The sequence below is a fragment of the Hemiscyllium ocellatum genome, chromosome 2, assembly GCF_020745735.1.
Source record: "Hemiscyllium ocellatum isolate sHemOce1 chromosome 2, sHemOce1.pat.X.cur, whole genome shotgun sequence".
NCBI lineage: Eukaryota > Metazoa > Chordata > Chondrichthyes > Orectolobiformes > Hemiscylliidae > Hemiscyllium > Hemiscyllium ocellatum.
The window spans coordinates 126698335-126722235 of NC_083402.1; the positions used below are offsets into that span (position 1 = coordinate 126698335).

The following is a 23901-nucleotide window of genomic DNA, read 5'->3' on the forward strand; positions in this document are numbered from 1 at the left end:
GATGACCAGCAGATTTAATAGAGAGTACTGTATATGAAACAAAACGTAGGCAATGGAAAGTGAAACTTTTTACCCATCACAATTAATAATTAAGTTCTTGTATCCTTATCATTATTTCTTCTAGGATTTTCCAAGTTGGAATTACAATCCCAAGACTCTGCCAGACTCACGTCTTAATAAGGTGAAAGTGAGGACTGCAGATGATGGAGATCCGAGTCAAGATTAGATTGGTGCTGGAAGTTCATAGCAGGTCAGGCAGCATCTGAGGAGCAGGAAAATCGATGTTTCAGGCAGGAGCCCTTCATTAGCAATGATGAAGGGCTCCTGCCCGAAACGTCAATTTTCCTGGTCCTCGGATACTGCCTGACCCACTGTGCATTTCCAGCACCAATCTAATCTTGACTCACTTCTCAATAAGCAATACCCCATTGTATCTGGCTCAATTGCAATCTCTTATCACATCATCTCAATGCCAAATTAATTCCAAAGAACATCCCACTTACCTTCCCCCAAAGGGTATTTGTGTAGAGTTAGCCAATGAAGAGGATTTGAGTTCTTATTGATCAGAGACACTGTCTACCTGAGAAATATGATTCAATGCGTCCAGTCACCATGATACTAACAATAACTCTGAATGATGACATCATGATTTGTACTGGCTTTTGGAATGTTGGATAGACTGGTTGAGTTTTATGTAGGGAAGTTGACTGAATTGTAGTTTGGTTCCAGTATGGCTGAAACTGAATGGACTGGGGACTGGTCAATGCCAGTGGTAATCGAGCAAGTTAATTTTACAAAAGTATTCAATAAAGCACCACATAAAAGAGTTTAATATTCAAAACAATGGTTCATCGGATGGGAATCGTGAATGAGCATGGATTCAGCATGAATGGATTTACCTATTGGAATATCATGGGGATCAGTGTTGCCACCTCAGCAAATTACAATCTACATTAATGACTAAGAAAATGGAACGGAGCGAACAGAATACATCCAAGTTTGTTTAAGATATAAAGATAAATGTAAAGCAAGCTGTGAGGAGGAAGTAAAGAAGCTGAGAAAGAATACAAGCAAGAACAGATAAGAATATAGTAGATGGTATACAGTGTGAGGAAGTGTGAAGTTATCTACTTCGACAGGAAAGACTTTTGCTTTATGTAGTGAGAACCTTGGAAATATTGGCATTCAAAAAGACTTGGGTGTACATGCATCACAAATAGTTGAAACATAATTACAATACGTAACTAGGCAGATAAGTGGTTTGTCTGCATAATTACAAAAATAGTACAACAAGAAGGAAGGCTTACTGAAGTTGCAAGACCAAAGTGGAGTATGAAATACAGTTTTGAATCTTCTTGCTCAAGCCGCATTTTAGAGGGAGTGCAACAAAGGTTCAAAAGCCTGATGCCCGCAATGAGGAGCTGTCATGAGGTCTAACTGATTAGACTTAGCCTGTATTCCATGAAGTTTAGAAAATGAGTGGTGAGTTCAATGAAATATGTCACATTCTTGAGGCCTTAACTTAGTAGATACTGGGCAGATGTCTTCCCTTGTTGGGAAAACAAGGACACAAATTCTGAGTGTAAAGGTTGATCATTTAACAATGAGATTAGAACGCGTTTTTTCATTGCCAACGGTTCACAACCTTTTAATTCTCGGCTTCATAAGTTGTGATGAACAATTGTCAGTTATATAATTCATGTTGCAGTTTTGTTGATTTATGGTAGTAAGAGGATAAGGGAATAATGGGAGTGTGCAGGAAAGTGGAGTGCAGGTGAAAAAGAGCCATCATGCTGTTGACGAGTGGATCATTCACATTTCTTTCAGGGGGGCAGCCGTGTGGACATTCAAAAGGCATTGCAGCAATTATCAAAGATTATGAGCCGCATCTTTCAAGTTTGCAACCTCTGCTACTTGGGGCTGCAAAAATATGGGAATACCATCACTCATATCACTTCTCATGTGATTGATTTTAAAAATCAGAGACTGAACAGAACAGCCCAGACTACATTATAAGTTCGAGAAATAGAAGATGCTGGAGAAATTTAGCAGATCTGGCAGCATGTGGAGAGGGAAACAGAGTTAGCATTTTGAGTCTGATTATATGACTCATCTTCAGAACTCAAGACTTGGTTATTATGCTGCCATCTTTTACATTGCTTAGCTTTTGAGAAATAATCTTTATGATTTCATCTGGAAAAATATTCTATTTCTTAATCTCGGTTATAATTTCAGTCTCAAATTCGCATAGCTTATTTTTCATATTGTTCACTTAAAGATATCAGCAGATTTCCAGGTTTGTTTCCATTGTCTTTGTGGACATGATTACAACAGAACCAAACTATTGACAGGATGGTCAACCACAGCACATTCCCCCAGCCTACTTCTGACTCTCCACAAACCATAACCACTTCCCAATAACAGGCTCTGGAAGGGAGGTTTATGGGTGAATGGAAACTTTTAAGTTCATACGATATACATTTTGCTTTCCCACTAATTATGTACACTGGCCGCTTGGCCATTATAGAAAACAGGTAGGCCTCAGGTGATCGTAGCTGTGAATGTACCTAATCAGAAAGTGTTTGCATGACTGTATGCAATTCTGGTAGCCCTGTTCTAGGAAAGATATTATTAAACTGGAGAAGGTTCAGAAAACATTTACCAGGATGTTGCCAGAAATGGAGGGTTTGAGATTTAAAAAAAAAGACGAGGAAGGCTGGGGACCTTTTTCACTGGAGTATAGGAGGTTGAGGGGGTGATCTGGTTGAGGTTTATAAAAGCATAAGGGGCATAAATAAGGTGAGTGACAGGGTCTTTTCCCTGGGGTGAGGGAGTTCAAAACTGGGACCACATTTTTAAGATGAGAGGAGAAAGATTTAAAAAGGAGTTGAGTGGCAACTTTTTTTTAAACACAGTGAGATTCCTGAGTGGAATGAACTGTCAGACTAAGTGGTAGATGCAGTTAACTACATTTAAAAGATACTGGGATAGGTTCATGAATAGGAAGGGTTCTGAGGGACATGGGACAAGCACAGGGACTAGTTTTGTTTGGGAACCTGAACTGCGTGGACTGGTTAGACCAAAGGGTGTGTTTCCATGCTCTCTAACTCTACTGCTAAAGTTGCCCTTGCAAATGTTTCTCCAACTATGTTCTCCAAAAGCAGCCGTGTGAGCCTGCTGACATTGTAGCTCAGGTCCATCAACCAGTAATAGGTCAACCTATCAAATCCATCAGTTAATAAGGATGGCATACTGTGCTGAGCAATTTAAACTATTATAAATACGACCAATCATTTGAACATTTAATGTGAACTATTTTTGATTGCAGGGCTTTGCAATTTAATTTCTTTGGGCACAATTTCTGCGGGGAACTGTTTTCACATGTTGTTTATTTTGTTGGGAGTTGACAGAACCAGTTACAATACTGTTAACGACATCAACTATATAAATCAACTAATAAACAGACTGAGTTCTCTGTTCTAACTTAAAGTTTCGGGGGGGGGGAGGAAATCGGACTTCTAAATCTTAGTTACACATCTCCAAATGACAAATTAATTGCCCTCACTTTTCTTCTTTCAAAAGGTCAACCTTGAGAGGTTTTTAACTGCAGGGTTTTTTTTTGCACATTTTTGTAATGGACCTCCTTGGTATCGCGTGTTAAATGATGGAGAACCGGAAATGATATCAGTCACTTTCACACCATTTCAGTTATATATTCCTTTATAAAATGTATGTCGGCAGACTATCCATATTGGATAAGAAACGAGCCTCGCAGTTGGGAGAAGAGTTCCAAATGCAAGAGAAATAGGGGGGGAAAAAAAGGAAACCGTGCGTGGATAATGAAAATGTAAAATTGTTAATATCCCTACAAGCAAAAGGTGATAATAGGTATATTACCATGAACAATAAAAATACTAAACGTTACATAAAAATTAACAGCTCATTAAGATGCAGTAATGAAAAGTCTATCACTTTGGGTCTAATGAGAATCAAAGCTTCAGTCAGCAATACAGATTCTTGCCTTTTAATGATCAGAAAAGCCTTCTCGTTTTATGCACTAAAAAAAACCTCATCAAGCCCGATTGCCAGCCCCGCCCACGACGCACTATTCCTGTCTGTCCCAGCGAACAGTTTTCCGTAATGGAAACTATCTATGCTTATCAATTCCTGCGTCTGCACAGTTAATCCTTCAGTCGGTCACTTAAGGGGTTAAAGCATTGCAGCACATTTGTGACTTGTCACTGACATATAATACCCTGGGTCCTTCATGCAATCAACTTTACTTGACATGTATTTGCTCATCACAGGACCCACATTACTACTGGGAAAATGAAGAAAAACCTAAATTAACACTTGACATTCAATATGGTCAAGTCCTTAATTGGCTAGTCTTCCTGAGAAAGCAATTTTCTATTCCCCAAACTGTTCGTATGTCATGTGTAGAGTGGAGCTCCTGGCCATCAGCGCTGTCCCTAGCTCACTCTAATGAGTGCAGATGAATTAGTGCTACGTGACACGATTTTAGCAGCACTCCCTCCATCCCCCACACCCCCCTTCCTCTGCAGTGACAGGCATTTGGCAGACAGAAAGAAAAAGCATCAAATCAACAGCGCTTGCAAACTGAAACTGAATAGATTTTCTCCTCTTGTTGTAGTTTAATTTTGATGTTTTTTAGATAAAAGACAATATCAAAGCAGAATTTTAAATAAGACGTGACATTGCTGATATCAACCATTGCCATCAGATTTCATTCAGGGTTTAGTCATTGAAGAAGGAAAGAAAAATGCACTAAGATTTAGCAGGGTAGCAACATCCTGTTAATAACTGGCCATTGAATGTACCAGTTAGATGGAATATAGGGAGAGGAAGAAGAAAGGGAAAGATAGAAAAACTTTTGAATCATTGAAGATGTGTTGTGGATGATTAAACAATCCTGAAACTGGAGATTTCACACATTACAAATTTATTGTAGTAATTGGAGATGGGTTACTGCTGTGTACATTAGGTGCTTTCTGTTGTCCCAACAGACCACATTCAGAGAAAAAGTTGAACTACAGGAAATGCTCACAGCAACAAATAATTACAAAATGACAAAACAACATGAATGAGCTTGCATTTTTGCCATTTGAACACGTGGGGTTTAAAAGCAAAGCAAATCTGATTTTAAACCCGTTAACTACCACAGGACAAGTTCAATTTCATGTGCTATGATTTTGCTGTTTAAAATTCTTGAAAGGGTGAAATACGTATAGCTGTAGAAAAGAGCAGGACAGTGGGACTAATTGACTTACTCTTTCAACATGCCAAATGGATATGATGGACCAGTGGTTAGCACTACTATCTCACAGCACCAGGGACCCAGGTTTGATTCCAGCCTTGGTGACTGTCTGTGTGGAGTTTGCACATTCTCCCTATGCCTGCATGGGTTTCATCCGGGTCCTCTGGTTTCCTCCCACAGTCCAAAGATGTACAAGTCAGGTGAATTGGCCATTCTAAATTGCCCATAATGCTAGGTGCATCAGTAAGAGGGAAACGAGTCTGGGTGGGTTACTCTTCGGAAGGTCAGTGTGGGCCAAAGGGCCTGTTTCCACACTGTAGGGAATCTCATCTAAAATGTTCTGTTCAGTATGATTTTATAATTAATAAAATTGCAGAGCACACAAAGATTTAGAGCAAAGTACTGTACAGATTTTCCAATATGCTTGTATTCAGACTCATGTTTTTCTGAACTCTGACCGGAATGTATAGAATCAGGGATATTTGTAATATTGAGCAAAACTTTAAATCGTAAATGCAAAAACATCTCTCAGAATCTACCCCATAGCCCAAAGAAAAATGGATACTATCCTCTCAGAGGATATGGTTGATTTGATTAGCAATGGTTACCTGTTCACAATGACTGGCAAAGCAGTAGTGGCTCGACAGAGAGAAAGAGAGAAAATAATGGGCTTTACATACAATTTGATCATCTCTTCAACTGATCAATCAGAGCTGAAAATTTTAGATCAAGGAGTGACCAAACAACAAGTTTGGTAGAACAGGATAGGCCCATTAAAACATACATTTCAGTCAACCCACAGAAGAACTCTGGTATCCGGGCACTGCTGAACAGCAAAGCCTAGTAACAGCGCATCTCATGCAATACTATAATTGATTTGCCTGGCTCCTAATCTCTGGAATTCCCTTGCTAAACCTCCGTACCCCTTGTTCCTTCTATTCCTTTAAAATACTCCTTAAAACCTATTTCTTTGACAAAGCTTTTGGTCACTTGCCCCAACATGTCCTTATCTGTCTGGATGTCAAATTGTGTTTGATAAACACTGCTGTGAAGTGCCTTGGAGTGTTTTACTGCATTAAAAGCCCTACATAAATACAAGTTGTTATTGTTGACTGCATACAAGGGGTTGTTGAGTTTGTGACAGGATTGGGAATTCAACCCCTACTCCCAGCTCTGCTCCTCCCACTTCACATTGGTGACACTGAAACAGGATAGGAAAATAAATTAGTTGTTCCTTCATTAAATTTAATGCTTGTTTTCAACAGTTTGTAGTATGCACTTAATTAATCATTGAATATTTATAGTTGCTTTTAACTATGCAACAGCATGCTAATGATTTCTATTTCTGATACTCAACTGGGAAATTTCAGGTAAACCAAAGGAGTGGTCAGAAAAGACATACTTTCAGAACAAGAGCACTTCTTACTTTCCACATCTCCCAACCACTCTGTCATGGTCAGCCAGTTAAGCACAAACTTGGCACCACCTGGTAATGTGTACAGGAAAGTTCCACTGAAGATCATAACAAACAGGAACAGTGGACCCCAAATGCCAACTCTGCCATCTAGTAATTTTATGGCTGATGTGATTGCGGCCTTAACACACCTTTTTCGCTTCTCCCCTGCCCAAATTTTAGAGCTTATTTCACAACTGAAACACAAAACTCCACAACTTTAGAATTTAAAAAAAAACTTGTAAAATTTAGCAGTGCATCATTACTGTTTATGGACAACTTATTAAGGTAATATTATTGTGAATGCAAAACTGACAAACTTGCGTGGGTTCAGGGAAAATGTAGATGAATGTTGGAAGGTAGCAGGACAATTAAGAAGATTACTTTTTAAAAAACACAGATGTAATCTTTATGTTATTAGAAGTAGAGAATACAAAAATAAGCAAGTTACACTGATTCTTTACAAAACACCAGTTGGATCTCAGCTGGAGTACCACGCTTAATTCCAAGTGTCTCACTTTAAGAAGTTAGCAATGCCCTGGAGAAGATGCAGAAATAATTTCCTAGAAGATCCCAGCTGAGATTGTTGTTCTTGCTACAGATAAGGTTTAGAGGAGGTATCATAGAAGAATTCAAACTTACTTTGCTGGAATAAATAAGAAATAATTCCTTCAGTGGCAGGACAGTTGGTAACCAGAGGATACAGATCAAGAAAGTTGCTAACTAAACTGATGGAAAAGTGATGAGAATATTTTACAATATTGGGAGTTGTTGTGACCTGAAATGTGCTCTTGGAAAGAAACCGGAGAAACAACTTCAATAATGACTCCCAAAATAGAACTGGATAAATATTTGAATGAAGAAAAAAGGTTGCTGGAACATTGGTGAAGAGCAGCAAAGGGGAAGTCATTGCATAACTATCTTAAAGTGCCATACAGCACAATGGATTGAAAGGCTTCAAGGACCCCTTCTACGCTGCAAGAGACATGGAAGTACCATTTGCAACAGCCGACTGTAACACAGTGAATTTTTTTGATTTTCCATTTGGGTAGGAGTTGGCAATTTGCCGCCAATGTAGCTGGAAGAGGTCCTCCCACCCTCCAGCCATAACTCCCAGGGATGAGCTAAACTAGCTCCCGCTGGATCATCTGTCTCTCAGCAGGAGCAAATCTTGCTCTTGACAGTGACTGGCCAATCTGACTGACTGAATGACTGCTTATGGCATTCTACCAGCACCTGCTGTTCCAGAAATCCCAGGATTGCACAGAGGACTATAAAGAAGATCAATAGCTGCCAGATCATCCCAGGATGTATGAGGGGCTGGGTTGGGAGTGGACCCATGTGTCTGGGGGAAGTGATGGAGGCAGGTTTTGAATGGACAGTGCAGAGGAACTATGGAGACATACAGTCATAAATTCATACAATACATAAACACACGCTTCGTTCTAACTAGTTAATGCTGAACATAATCCCAAACTAAACTAATCCCACCTGTCTGCTCCTGGCCCATATCCTTCCAAACCTTTCCTACTCACGTATTTAATTAAGTGTCTTTTAAACATTGGTTCATTCATACACTAACCACTACGCAACAAAGTTGCCCCTCATGTCTTTAAATCCTCATCTTGAACATATGCTCCTAATCTTGAAATCCGCCATCTGAGGGAAAAGACACCTCTATTAACCCACTTCCCAAATGGTATGTCTCCCACTTCCACAACGTCACTTTCCTGCCCGCCTTTTAAGCAGTTTGCTTTATTAAAAACTGGCCTGACCACTCATCCACCTTCCTATACCAAACACTAAAGCATGGGAAGCATATTATTTGTTGTGGCACCAAGTGACTCAATCTCATTGATCTTAAATGATTTCTTCAAACATGGCATTGATTTCAGGCACTTGCCCATCAACCATGTTATGGTGGACAGATCACAGTGAGCAATAAGACAGTGGTATTGCCGCCATTATATTTTACATGCCTACCATCCTGCCATATGGGGGTAAAATCCAGCCTTCGCGACAACGGCTGAATCAACTGAACTGAGCTTTGACCTTTGTTGCTGCACTTTACCTGGGATCGGCTTAATGGGGAGAGTACTCAGTTCCCCTTGTAAGTCAACTCTTCTTCATATAAAGCCTAACCACGTCACTCCCTGACAAAGTCTGGCACAGTAATTCATACAAGGTACAAGAACATTAATTATACACCAGAGCTGTACATCTGACCAATACAGACTCGATTCTTGCAAGAGCAATTATTGGCCTGGGATGGGGAGAGAGAAACAGGGGTGTGGGAGAAAGAGTGTGGTTGAAATCTCTGCTTCGTCGAAACTAACAGCAACTGAAACTGCATTCGTCATTGGAAAGATAGCTCCCTAATTCCCGCCTGGGACGTTTCTAAAAGCAGTAAGTCACAGCTGTGTTAGCATTAAACTTGTGGAAGGTGAGGTGTCAGCACAGATTGGACACAAACAATCAGAGATGCCTTTTCGTGTGTCGGGGATTTTGCCAAAGAGTATGCCAGGGCAGAAAGAAAAAAAAATAAACAGCAGAAAGACAGAAAAGTAAAATAAAAGAAATCCCCACCGGAGGTTGGAAAAAAAAATCCCTATTCTGGATTTAGCTGTTTGTAAGGAGCTGGCAATTTCTGAACACCACACCCAGTCGATGACATTCATATGCTCCAGACAGCAGGAAGCATTTTTGCAATGTCAATCTGTGCAGGCGCTAACGAGGACAGGAATGATGGTAATGTCCCCTGATTACCAGCTGACAGGACTTGGTGGTGACATCCAGCCCTCATGAACTATTAAACCAGGAATAGTATTAACACCTTCTCTGGGCCGTGCGTTCAGACAGGGCAGTGAAAGCCGCAAGAGCTTTTCAGCACCCTGCCTTGATATAAACCGAGGCGTATTTTTAAAATATATATCATGTTTCCAACTTAAAACCATAGTTGCACGTTCAAGAGGACAAAATGCTGCATGTCATCACTCCAAGCTGACCGGTCTGGAGTGAAAGATTCCAGCATTTTCCTGCAAAGCGTTACTTATACAAGTCTCCCTCAGTCAGCACTAATGAGCCAGTAGTCATTAGCCTCAATACAATATCGGGAACAGGCAGGGAACATGGTCTATCTAATATATCTTCCTTCAGTGGCCCTGCTACTGTATGTGTCACTATCTGCCCCCCTTTTTAACCAGGGACATTCTGTTCCACTGACATGTAAATTCAGAAAGGAAGAACTGTTTGACAATGAGAAAAGCTGCTCGGTGATGTGACACGAACACAACAGAGTAAATTCGAAAGAAAAAGAGCAGCTGCAGTTGCTGTCCAAGTTATTTGCAGCTTTTGACATTTTTGCTCCGCGTCTACATTAAAACATGTCACAATGATATTGCGAGGGAACTGCTGCTTTACAGAATGAGTCACAGCTTTACTAAAGTCACTGAGTCGGTGGCAACCCATCTATTTGAGGTGAATTAGTTGAACTTCAAAAGAACTTAAAATGCTGTTTGAAAATAGCAGATTTTTTTTTAAAAAGTACGCCCTTTTGTTCAGGGAACCTCGGGTGGTTACAGCATAATCACTTCCCATCGTCAGATGACTGATACAAGGAAAGAAGAGCAAGATTTCGATGGCAAAAGGTCACTTACTGTCCGTGGGGCTTTTACAAGGACACAACAGCCAGAGGTGATCGACAGGACAACCTCGCTTTGAATCAGGGATGATGTCAGAAACATTTCATCCAACCAAGGGTAGTGGAGTGGGAATCTGGAACCCTATACCCCCTCCAAAAATGATGTTGAAGTTGGGGCTCAGTGGAACATTTGAAAACTGAAATCAATAGTTTTCTGTTAGGTTACGATTAATGGTTATGGAACAAAGGTGAATGTATAGAGTGGAGATACAAATCAGCCCCATGACCTCATTGAATGGTAGAACAGACACAATGGATTGAATGGTCTCATCCTCTTCAGAAATTGCTAGCTATCCCCAGTGTCAGAAGAGTGGACTGTCATGACCAGCAGCTAAACGGAAGTTGGGAGTTGTTCGTTTGCCACAGACCTGGAATTGCATTCAAAGCAGATGCCAAGATGAGAAAATTATCCAAGGAAATGAAATTGGAACTATTGTTTTTTACACTGCTCCTGTTCAGAGATTATTCTGATTCAAGTGCATGGATATGCGGGTTGAACAGCAATAAGTTGTGTCTATCATGGTAAAAAAAGAATCCCAGGGCACTTCACATGAACATTAAACAAAACCAGACACCAAGCTGCACAAGGAGATTTTAGGACAGGTGACCAAAAACTTGGTCAAAGAAGTAGGTTTTAAAGACCAACTCAAATGAGAAGAGAGAGAGAGAGATGAGATGAGATTGAGGAGTGGAATCCCACAGCTTGGGACTCAGACAGCTCAAGATAAAGCCAGTAATGTAGAGTATAAATTGGTTATATTCTAAAGCCAGACTTACATGATTACAGCTAACTTGGTTGAGAGAAGATTACAGAGACAGGGAAAGGCACTGTCATGGAGGGATTTGAAAACAAGGATGAGAATTTTAATTCAAGATGCTGCTTGATTATGGACCAATGTAAACAAGCACATGGGTATTAAAGGAGTGGGACTTGTGATTCAGGACACAGGCAGCAGATTTTTGGATAAGCTAAAGTTGACAGAGTGTGGATGCTGGCTTGGGGGAGGAGGCTGGTGGTGTTAGGCAAGAGAGTGCATATGCAGTTTTGAGGCTGGACTGGCTATCGGTCAGGCATCCATTTTCACTTAATCTCATTCGGCCACCATTAAGACTTCCTTTCACAATACAAGTGAATTTTCCAAATTCTCACTTGGAGTAAACAGCATAGTGGGAAAGGTTATTCAGGGGCAGCCCAGCTGAACAGTGAGTGCACACGGAGAGCAACAAAAGTCAAGCATTGCCAAATTTGATGAGGTTTAATTTTAATTTGTGACTACTCAGGTGATGCATTATGGAGAATCCAAAGTGCCAGCAACACTTCTCAGCAAAAGACAACCCGCAAAAGGGTTACATTTAACTTTTTTTTAATAAGTCTCTGGACAAAGACAGGGCAATGTCAGCACTCAGAAAACATGGCAAAATGGTATCTGTTTAGAATTTAATAACTGAATGTTAAAAAAAGGTGAATTCAATAAATGGAAGGAGTAAGGCAATTTTTAGTGATGTGCTGATTTCTGATGGCTTTGACTATGTTACATTTAAGCTCCAAGAATAGCTCAAATGTACCTACAGTACACTGTATTATCTCGCTGATTCTTAGAATGCTATGACTTACAGGATGATTCAACAGTTCATTGTGTTCTTCTATTTCAGAATAATATTCAACACAAACAGTTTGGATAAACTTTCTGTTCTGTGCGTAATAAAGGGCTATGGCAGAGAGTAGGAAATATGGGAATTTGGGTCATCTCATGTTGTGATTCACAACCAGCCTCACTTAGATCTTCAGAGGATGAGTTACCCTCGCAGAGGCCTCACTGCCTATCAGTAACTGTGGGGTTATCAGCCCTGGACCGGGGGGAAAGCCACCTTTCCCAGCAACATCATACTGTGCCAGAAAAACAAATGTCCGAGACAAAATAAAATACCTTTCCAAAAACAAAACGCAAGAGAAGGGTGGTAACATATTTGAAAACTAAGTGAAAAGTACAGCCAAAAGGAATATTCGAGGATATGAAGAGTTAAAAGCAGCTATGGCCTGGATCAAAAATAAAAAGAAATATCATCATTGACAGCCAAGATTTTGTGGGGGCTGTATCATCTCATTCTGAATCAGACATTGCGATCAGTCAAAGTCTAACCAGGAATGACAACAAAGATTTTGTTCCTCCCTCATTAAACTGAAAGATCTAAAAAGAACATTTTTTTCGTTACTTGTTCAGTTCCATGACACCAGCTTGTTATCAATGTACAAAGTGTACAGCCTGTGTTTCCTTGAATTAACCCACTGTGTCATAATGACCTGAGTGAAAAAGTTCTCACTATCACAAGGAGTCCTAGTAATCTCTGGCCTCGACAGTGACACACACATCCTCACTCAACAAAACTGCCCAGTTACCAGATGTCTTACTCAGCAACTAATTAGTCACTGAGGTTACTTCTTGGCTCCAAACACTGACACAAGGGTGGGAGACTGCAGCAATGTTCTGTTCAAAACCTTCCTCTGAGCATTAATCAAAAGGCACACCATAGAGGATCAACTTCTTCAAAGATGCACACAGTACACAAGGACCAGCTTAAAAGGTTAATTGAACTATGGTGACCAACATTAATCTCATATTACTTCTCAAATGCAATAATGATGCCGTTATTCCGTTAGTGTTCCCAAAAATAGAGTGTGGGAGTCAGAATTTAATTTGTATTATTTGTAGCTCTCCCAATTAACAAAGGCCTGAGTGATTTGCATCAAACTACTGCACTATGATCTTGCCCACCGAGTAGTAGGGAAAAGGCTATCCTCACTAACAGAATACAGCATGTTGCTCATGGATCTAGTTTGGATTTAGAATCAAAGTTGGGCACAGGGTTTAAAAATAATCATGCACTGGAGAATTGAAAATCTACCCATCTTAAAAATAAAAATTACACCAACTGTGATATTGTCAAGACTGAGCATGACCCTTCGAGTTCCATCCTTATGATTTGACAGAGGGCTGGGTGTCTTGTTTTTCAAAATACCTCCAAAAACATGAGCAGAATTATTTTCTACTGATTTCTGATTCACTTCGCTGTCACCGCACCTCCCCGCCCCCCTCCAAATATCCGACACACTTAGAATGTACAAAAATAGAGAACTTTTATTGTTTATTTTGCTAATTGGTTAATGTTTATATTCCACTAAGACTGTATTTAATTATATAACTGCACTAATGATCAGTTCAGAGTATGGGTGGCAACTTACCCTTGTATATTTAAAAAGACAGCAAGGTTAGTCCTTGATGTTTTATAACATCTCTTTGCTGCTGTTTAACTCTATGAAAATAAGCTGGATTGGTTAGAAAATGGCTTGGATATTTCAAGCCTTCTTTCTCCATTCCTTTTATCAGTCCCGAAGTTCCAAGAACCATCGCCACCTTCTCTGAATTTTCACCACAAATTTACACTTGGAAGACCTTGTGCACAGCCGTTAATTTCTCTGGTAACTGTCAAGGACTGTCAAGAACATCAAAAGATTCCTTTGGAAATGGAAGTTATTTCGGTGATTTCAAGACCTGTAATTAATGCACATGTAAGACCATCGAAAGCACATTACTTTAAAACCTAGTTAAGCAGTCCTGAAAAAGCAGGCAAAAATGCAGCATTGCTTGATTAAAACCAGATCACCTTCCTGATGTGGAAAACACAGAACAAGAATGGCAGAATGTCACACGGAAAAGGTCTTTGGCAGCAAAGCAACAGAGACAGAGGCTGAGAAATTCTGGTCAGTCTCAACCTGTGGCAGATCAAAAAGCTCCCCAAGCTTCTACCTCCTCTCTCCACCCCCAAAAAGGTCTGCCTCAACAGTTACACTTTTAAGGGTTATCGGGGTCCTGAGGCAAACTTGACCCTCTGAAACATTCCAACACATTTACAAGTAAAGAAATAATAAAAATAGGATTAAAGTCAGCGCCTTCTGGTACCTTCTTCCTGGGAAAAACAAAATAAATCTAGCCACAGCAGTGCAAATGTAAATCTACTGAGGAATGTAGGCCATCCCTTCCTCAGCCTGGGTCATTTACAAGTCAACACATCGAGTGAGAGGAATACAATCCCCAGCTGCCCGTATACCTGCTGTCACAGGTGATTGCTACATCCCAAACCACTACTATTACAATCATCTCAGTCGCACTTTCACTTTTACCATGCTGGTTATGAAAAGGAAACAAACTTCCCAAAAGAATCTCTCCAAAAGAAATATACCTCCAAAGTATTTGTACAGCATAACCCCAAATAAATCCATGCTAAATTATATTTCTTACAATTATGATTCTATTCAGCACAGTAAACATACTGATAGTTAGTTCACGGTGTGAATTTTTTTTAACATTTCACTAAATAAAATTCTTTTTCTTTAATGATTTTTTTTTGCAGGGACCTAAAACACATCTCCCTTTCTGTAATCAAGTACTAACTTTCACCAATGTTTCAGACGTGCAGGCATCAGATCTTTGTGAGACTAAAATCATCAGAACATAAAAGCTGATAAATACATATTCCACACACATTGGGAACATGTTATTTAACTTGCAAAGTAACTCTGATTCCTGTAATAAACAGTAAATGACTTATCTGGTCATTGACAATGGCAGCGTTAATTGTTTTATCACCTGTAGTACTGATGCAGCATTTACAACATTATATTTCATATTTAGTTGCACGTAGACAAAATATTTGTTTCTTTGCTTCAGTTGTCCAAGTGTAACTCACCTGGATTAAAGCACATTTGTAGCAAGACAATAAACAGTATATATTACTCAGACACTTGTTAATTTTCAACTTGTGTGGTAAAATTTAATGCAGACTGTAGGCTTAAAAATCACAGTCATAAGCATGAATAAGTTACAGGAAACCTACAGTTTTTGGACAAAGAAACATGATCACTGCTTCAATATACATCCTTATTTGATATTCGCAGGAATTCCCTTCTGTGTTAGATCTGAGTTTGGAGTGAAGAATATTTTCATTTTCAAACTGCAAGCAGTTCCAAGGTACTTACTGAAAGTTATAAGACTCCAAATTAACACAGAAATTTAGACTGTCAAGTAAAATTAACCTTTTGATGGCTCAGTACCATTTTTTCCATCAAACAATAGGAGATTACAATCTCGATTTTTCCCTCTCTGCTAAGAATATTGAATTGGGAAAAGTTCCGCAATCCTGTGTTCGTCCTTAGTTTACCAATGATTCAAAGCTTAATAGGTGTACAAAAATCCACGGCTGGAAAGTATTCCTGCTTCTTACTGGTTTTGCCCCGAAGAACCAATTTAATCGTTTTGTACAAACAACAAAAAAAACTTATTTTCTGTTACTCATTACCATGGACTGATTGCTTTAACCTTGCATTTATCATACCAACAAAATAAAATTTATCTCCAAAAACGTTTTTGCACTGCACAGGGTTCTGACTCAAAATTGCAATCTAGTCTGTGTCATTTAACAGAATGCCAGAGGAAAAAATATTTATGTAAAGTGAGCAGAGCTTGAGATACAAGCCCCATTTTAAAAAAAATCTGCATTCACTATTAATTCCGGCTGTGAATTCCTATTTAGTGCATTTGTGTTTTGTATCAGTCACGCATTTTCCCATCTTTGGAACTCAAATTACATAAAGTCACTTTCTACAATTATCATCTGTGTATGTCTTCCATTATTACTGTCAAAAACCAGATTAATTGTAATGTAAAGCATCGAGCAATTTATATCACAGACAATCTACTGTTACAAATTTAAACTGGGCATGAGATTGTGTGACATCAAATCCCCTGCACTCATCCATGGGGATTCCTGTTATGTGGATATTCCTGTTCTGTAAAAAACAATTAGGTAATAAAGATATTCACTTTGTAGGAATTGATTGCAACAATTAATGAAGCCAATTAACATTCGATTTTTTTCAGTATTTGATGTATTCATACCAATATACAAAAAGAATATTCTAGTACTCCGCAGCCCTTCACTGATTATGAGCAGGGAGCCTTGGGTTCATTCTCCTCAGCTCAGTCTTAGGTTAACTGAGTAATATCTGAAAATCACTGCCCAGGACACCCCCCAGAAATAGGAGAACCTCTGATTCAGAAAGGTTGGTTTTCACTAGTCCTTCATCTGCTAAATATCATGCAATAACAAAATTCACCCATCCAAACTCTAATAATGAAGTTTGTGAGCCACATTACTCCAGAAGGCAAAATGATTACATTATTGTCTCGTATAGCTTCTTTAATTAAATCCTACTTCTTTCAAGGACTTAGAAGACTGAATCTTCTTGCATAGAACTTAAAAAGCTATTTGTACTCCATTGAATTTTTGATTTGTTTTTACAAATAAGTAAGTTTTGTTCCTTTCTTGTACGGATATAATTTTAGATCTGCTAGTTGTTCAAACCTCCTGTTTTCTATTCCCAGTTCATTATATTATTTTAAAAATAAGATTAATCATTTGTAGGCTCACTCATTTTTTTTCATGGCACTGATAATACTATTGATTTTATACAAAGGCCATCCACAATAAACATTGAAATCGAGCCCCAACTGTACATCTCTACCTGCACTGTCTGAGCATCACTACATTACTTAAAAACACTTTGCAGAATGTTGTCACATCTGTTCCAATTGCTCTCACTACATGAGAGCTTCCCTTCCAATGTGAACGTATACTGACTGGAAGGATAATGATACATGCCCGCATGTCTCAGAATAGGGATTAACATCACAGTACACAAAAGCAGTTTGTGCAAACCATCTACAAAGCTTGGACGAGATTTTTTCCTCTCCCATCACATTATATCTCATCCTTATTTCTTAAATGGGAAGCAATCCACGCAATAAGTAAATATCCCTTTAAAATAAAATTATGCTACTGAGAGGCTGATTGAATAGAAAGTAGAGTCTGCCATAGTAGCATGAGAAAGGCAGCACAGGGTGTACGCTTCTATAAGCAGTAACTGGGGTCCCTCTACAGGAAACAAAATTCACCTGCTTTAAATCAATCCATCCAAAATAGTTAAGAGTTTTGTTTTAAAATAGACATGTTGTACCAAACAGTTAAAAAATTGACTCTAAATTTATTATGTGTTATTGATAGTATTTTTATTTGTTGTGGGCAATATCAGCGCGAGACTGCAGTGAGCATCTTCACTCTTGGGCTGTCTGTTCGATTTCTAATGACCAAACTAGGCAAGAATTCCACATGTCAGAATACTGGAACAGAGGAACGACCCTTTCGAAAGGTTGGGCTTGAACCTCCCTGCCCTTGTTTGAGCTGCGTCCAAGAAAAAAAAACTATTGCTTTCATTCAGCAGAGCCAAACAATTTTGCAAGAAGACCAGGGAGCAGGCAGGGCATGTATCAGTGAGTGCCTGGTACAGAGACACCCGCTTCTGTGATTAATTATCAGTTATTACTGGCCCTGCAACAAGATTTCTGCTCTCCCAATAGAAGGAGCTTGCCAAGTCTCAGCTGCTTGTAAAGCGGCCCCTAGTGCAGACATAGCACTGGGGGAAAAGCCAAGATATTGCTAGGACGAGAGAGAGAGAGAGAGAGAGAGACAGAGGCGATAGGAGAATGGAAAGAGATGGCAGGGAGAGGGAGAGAGAGAGAGAGAGAGAGAGAGACCGAGCGAGCTAAGAATTGAAACTGTCTCCGCACAAGATACTAATGATCCCACTGCTGAACTCTGGCATGGATTGCAGTTCAACACGCCGACCCTCACCACAGCACATAAACCTGCATTCTACCACATGAAGCCAATTAAAGAACTCTGAGAGGCCCCTCAACCTACTATCAGTTTCAGCCGAGGTCTGTCAGTCGGGGGAGACTGGACGCGGTGCTCTGTTTATTAGAAGTACTTGAGGTACAATCAACTCCACTCAACCGCAAGCCTTGCTGGAACTCTCTATCTCAAACTTTACAATAACTGGCTCCTGCTGCACTTTTATTTTCTTCTTCAAGCTACAAAGAAACGTACTCTTAGGGAGTTAATGAGGGCAAGCATGCACAATCCAGTGACAGCAGCACAATTGCTCAGTGACAATAAAATGGTACTAATCGACACCAAAATAAACAACATAACAGCTGACTGGGAGTTAAATAAACTGGGAAGGAAAAGAAAAAAAAGAAGACATGCAAATAAAGCATTTAAATCAAACTCACCTGTTGGGCCATTCTGAAGAGCAGGTTAGTCTCGGAGTTCTGCCATGTCCCCATGAAACCAGGCTCTGTGGATGCTGCTCTTGTGCTGAACTGCATGGAGTAGTTGGGACTTAAGTCTATTAAAGTGAAGTCGCTTGCTCTGACTCACACACGCATACATACACTCTCTTTCTCACTGCCTTTTCCCCACTCTCTCTCTCTCACATTCCCTTCTGCTGCTCCTGACTGCAAGGTATTGGTGGGTTTTCAAGCCTCTTGGCTGTCAGTACCAAGATGTGTAGTTAAGATCTGCCTGCAACTCTGCTTTCCTTGGGGAGGGGTGGGGTGGGGGGGGGTCAGTGCTCCTTTCGCACCTCCTGAACAGATACCCCGATCATTTATGCATAGACTGTGACTCCCAAAGCACGCCCTGTACAGCTTAACAGCTGCCAGTCAGGTGTGCAGGCAAAACGGATGAGACCTGACCATCAGCTCACCCTCCCAGTGACTGGATGTCATTGGATAACAGCGAAAAGAACTCAAAGCTCTAGCTTTACTGGCAAACAGAGAATGACATCCTGTGGCAATTCCACACAGGCTTGGGGGTGGTGGGGTGTGAGGAAATTACATTCAGCAACACGGAGCTGAACAATTTAGGAATTTAGAGGTCAGGAGGGGGAAAAAAATCTGTAGCATTTTCTGACAATCCTTTGCTTCTTTAAAAGCTTGAAAATGATAATGGAATCTCACCTTTTGGCACAGTAGAAAGTCCTCGAGTGACAGCTCTGTGTCATTAGTGTGTCAATAAAAAAAATGAACAAAATGTACACAATAGTGACACAAGTGTACATCCGCCACCCCCTTTTCTCCCTAAAAGCTTTCCTACAAACTTTCCCTTTGCATGCACTCTTGACTACATTCAATTCACTGTCATTATACTAAAAAGATCCAAAGCAGAAAATGCTGATTTAGAAAAAAAATACAAAGCACACATCAAAACTAAAATAAATATCCCAGGATTATTGCACCAATGTCCACCTTAGCTCCAAGAAAAGATCCCATAGGTGGATTTTTCGTTGTGTGATCAATAATGCCACACAGTAGCTGCACTCTTAAATCTCCACTCCCTCGTTCTATCTCCCTTTAAAAATCAGCTAGCCTCTTGATTTCTGAAGTGGCACTCAGTTCTCCAGTCAAAGCTGTATACTCTGCTTCTGACCTTCCCACTAATGGCTGTTATTTGTGAGAGGCTAAAGGACATTGCCAATAGCACGCTCTAGCTCTCCCTCTCCTCCTGTCCCGCAGTCCTCCCAGCCTAGACAGCCTGCAGTAGCAGCAGCAGCACCTGCAGTAATAGACTCCTTTATTAAAACTGTTATTCTGCAAGACTTGAAATTCCCCCTAGACTGGGGCCATGTCAAAGCCGATATAATTAACTAGGAAGCTCAGCAACGGATCAATTACCAGACAAGCAAGTGATAGTGAAATCAATGGAAGATCATCAGCCACATTATCAGTGTTGCAACTCATTAGGATAAAACGTAGGAATGCTCTCAAAGCAAGCTGAAGTGAGCTAGCAATCCCAAACAAAGGGCTAATTTGGACCCCTGCTGTGAACATTCTGTATTAGAATGAGCTTTTTCTTTCCTTAAACACCACAACCCCATAACTAAATGTGACAGACTGAACAAAGCAGTTTATTAAGATACCAACTCCAAGTTTATTTACTTCATAAACTTGCCCTTAGAAAAATCAATAGAGTCTGTGCAGGGATTATTAGGCTGACTAACTAATACATCCAGTTTCAAGCTTCCTAACCAAGGATGTTCAACAGTAAGCTACCGGCAAGGTCTTCTATGTAGAGGGGTGTTCCTGTGCTGTCTTTTTGTTGTTTCTGTTAACTTTGCTATATTGTGGACATATGCAGACAAAGTAACCCAGACACTGACGATGACTCTGTCTGAATCTTTCCAGAGGAAAGCTGCAATTTGTCATAGAAGAATGTGTCCGAATCTCCAAGCTTTACATCATCCACACTGTTATCTGTAAATCCTCCAACACTTTCTTTTTTCTATGTATACACAAAGCCACTACTGAGCTTCTAAGCTTTGAAACCGAACCTGCTTTCCATTTCGCACACTCAAGGAAAAAAAACACAGGGCCATACCTGAAAACTATGCCATACCTACAAAATAAAAGGCCGCCACTCTTAATTCTTGGGAGCACAGGATGAGCTACAGACAACGGAAGTGTTGTATGTGTAGGACTGTCCATACAGTTATTTTTAAAAGAAAAATCCTTTATAAAGCACAATTAAACTGAACAGAGTAAAGAGCCGCAACTGAGATAATTTTCTGTCACGTGTTTTATATACACAAAACGCGAGATTATTTAACTAATGTTAATATCCTGGAATAACTTCAGTTGAAATGGGACAATGTGGATTTAGAGTGAAGCAGAAATAGACAGATTTTACCCGGTATCCAAAGTGAACCTTATCCTTCCTTGTCACTGTACCGTATTTACTGTGTAAAATATTCACTGATCACATCTGTGTCACGGTAAACATGATTTCCGTCTTGTTTGTGTGCTTGTACAGATTCTACAGTCTCGTGAAATCGATATGTTTTTTTTTATACAGTTTAGTTTTCTTGTTGCCGTGAGCACAGAAACAGTTTATTTTTTTTAAAAAAATCTGTTGCTTTTTAACAAGATTTTGAATGTAAAAGATTCTATGCATCGATTGTAATTTCTCTCAGCCAGACGATGAAAAATCAACCCTTGCTCTGATTACTGCTGTAACATTGTCCAGCCAAAACTCTCCTTCTGGCATTTGCTGTTTATGTTCTAGTTCTGACAATGCTCAAGATTATTTTCCAGGAGAAATTCGAAACTCGCGCTTATGTTTTTCCAAGTAAGAATTAAGGAATAAACATGTTTCTCAGGGTTTTTTTGAATTTGAATCAGAATTAAAGCATCATATTCCTCTGATGAAAAGTTAACAAGAAACTAGGGTTTTCTTCTGATCGTCCTTAAACCTGCCAATCCTGATTACCGAAAACCAAATCGTTGGCGGGAATTTTTAACTAATTGCGATTGTGGTAGAAAGTTAAGTCTCTGAAATTATTTGAAATATTTCAAAATCAACACCTAACTTTTAGCTCATAGTTAAATAAATGTTTGTGGTGTGGCACCTTAAAAAAACGCACCGAGATTTTTTTTTAAAGTCCCATTTTTCTCTCTCAAAAAAAATGGAAGAAAGCCAAGCTATGTCAGCAGAATGGGGTATTGTCTCTTTAAGTAAGCGGCTCGCAGGGAACTGGGTTAAAGATCAGTGGTTCCTTCATGTGACACTGGACGTTGTTGATTGCTGAATAAGACAGAACTGTCACTGTTAGTGACCAACAAACCATAGCCCACTCCAACACACATGATAATCAGATCACCTCCAAGGCAATGGGGGGGGGCGGAGAAATCTTCGTTTCTGTATTTAGAACAAAGCAAGTAAACACTTTCTCCTGTTGAAACAGTGCGTAAATTTTCAACAAATATTATAATTTCACCAACTATTCTTTGATGGTAAAATCAGCCGCGTCTTACCCACTGAGGATCTTTGAGGTGCAACAGCACCTCGTTGGATAAATGGAGTTCCTTCACCCCCTTCCCTGTTTAACCCTTTCACTGCTTGCTCGCCAGAAAACTTGCTGCTTTTTAATCTGCTCTCGAGCCCCGCAACATTTCATCACTCATTCTCAAACACTTTCAGAAAACGGTTTCAGCATCACCATTCCTCTGTGGCAATCACAAAAAGCTCTGGAGATGGACACGCTGTCAGGATCGGTAAAACCATATCTATTTTCCATTCCAGGGGCAAACTATTCTTTGCCTTTCACTACGCTGCCCTGTACACATGGAAATGGTTTGTGGTTCAACTACCGCACACTGTCAGGGATTACTGACTCGCAGTGCAAGGCCTAGACTAGGAAAGTTCTCCCTAGAGTCCTAATCAATAATTATATCCCAATCAATAGCATGGTAAGAGATGATCTGGTCAAAACTAAATTGCAGTTTGCAGGAGCATGCTGTGCAGAAATCGGTTGCACATTTTCTATGCTTCAGGAAAAGTCCTGAGGAATGATATCAGATTATGAAAGGCACTATATAAATGGAAATCGCTCTTCCACTGAGCAGTGCTGTGGGTTTTATTTGTTGTGATCCACATTGAGGCATCTTGCTGGAAAGGATATTATTAGGGTTCCCAATGAATCAGTTCCATCTTTCTCCATGTCTCCTCAATTACAATCAGAAATAACATGGCCTTTTTGTTTTCATTTCAATCCTTGTATAGTGGAATGAAATAGGTTTAAAAACATATCAGACCCAAACCCTTTAAGTTGCAATCTTGTAAAGAGGGATGACCACTAGACAAGGAAGAGTCAAAATCTCCTCGTCTCTTGACATTGAGGCATCTTGGGCAATTTTGAGTGAACAAATCCAGATCCAGCACCTGCAATTTTCCTTCGCTCCCTTCATTCCCATCCTGCTATGAAAGAGTCAAATAAAATAAACAAAATTTTGTTTTCATGTCGAACTTGAAACATCACACAAGAAACAATCCTTCTGAAACTGCTGTTGTCAGGTTGGGAAAATGCCTCCAGTAAGCAGGTTAAACACTTCCCAGAAAACCTACACATGTGCCATTGAACTGAGGAAGGAAACCAAAAACAGCAGATTCAGAAATTTTTTGTTCATTCATGGGATATGGGCATTTGCTGGCTGGCTATCATTTTATTACCCATTCCTAGTTGCCCTTGAGAAGGTGGCGGTGAGCTGCCTTCTTAAATTGCTGTTAGTCGGTAGACTCACAATGCCATTATGGAGGTAATTCCAGAATTTTGACCCTCAGTGACACTGAAGAAATGATTATATATTTCCAAGTCGGGATGGGGAATGGCTTGGAGTGGAACTTGCGAATGGTGGTGTTCCCACCTATCTGCTCCCCTTGTCCTTATAGACGTAAGTGGTTGAGAGTTTGGAAGGTGCTAAGAATCTTTGGTGAATTTCTGTGGTGCATTTTGCAGCTGGTACACATGGTTGCTACTGAGCATTGATGGTGGAGGAAGTGGATGCTTGTGAACGTTGGACTAATCAAGTGGGTTGCTTTACCTTGGATTGTGTCAAATTTCTTGACTGCAGTTGGAACTGCATCAATTCAGGCAAGTGGGAAATATTCCATCACACTCTTGACTTGTGCCTCGTAGATAATGGATAGGCTTTGGGAAGTCAGGGGGTAAGTTACTTGCTG

The 23901-nt window shown here is 39.9% G+C and overlaps 1 protein-coding gene across 5 annotated transcripts in view; it reads right to left on the bottom strand.

The window, feature by feature from the left end:
* Positions 1-23901, bottom strand: part of bnc2 (basonuclin zinc finger protein 2) — a 756635-nt gene that overhangs the window by 551914 nt on the left and 180820 nt on the right. For 3 of the 5 annotated variants that reach the window (XM_060840003.1, XM_060839956.1, XM_060839948.1), the window contains exon 1: positions 18618-18713. The exons of 1 other annotated variant lie outside the window; for it this stretch is intronic. In XM_060840003.1, the coding sequence (XP_060695986.1) occupies positions 18618-18713 (96 nt within the window). Of the gene's footprint in view, positions 1-18617; positions 18714-21072; positions 21110-23901 lie in introns of those variants that run through there. One more of the 5 variants, XM_060839964.1, reaches the window with a different exon arrangement.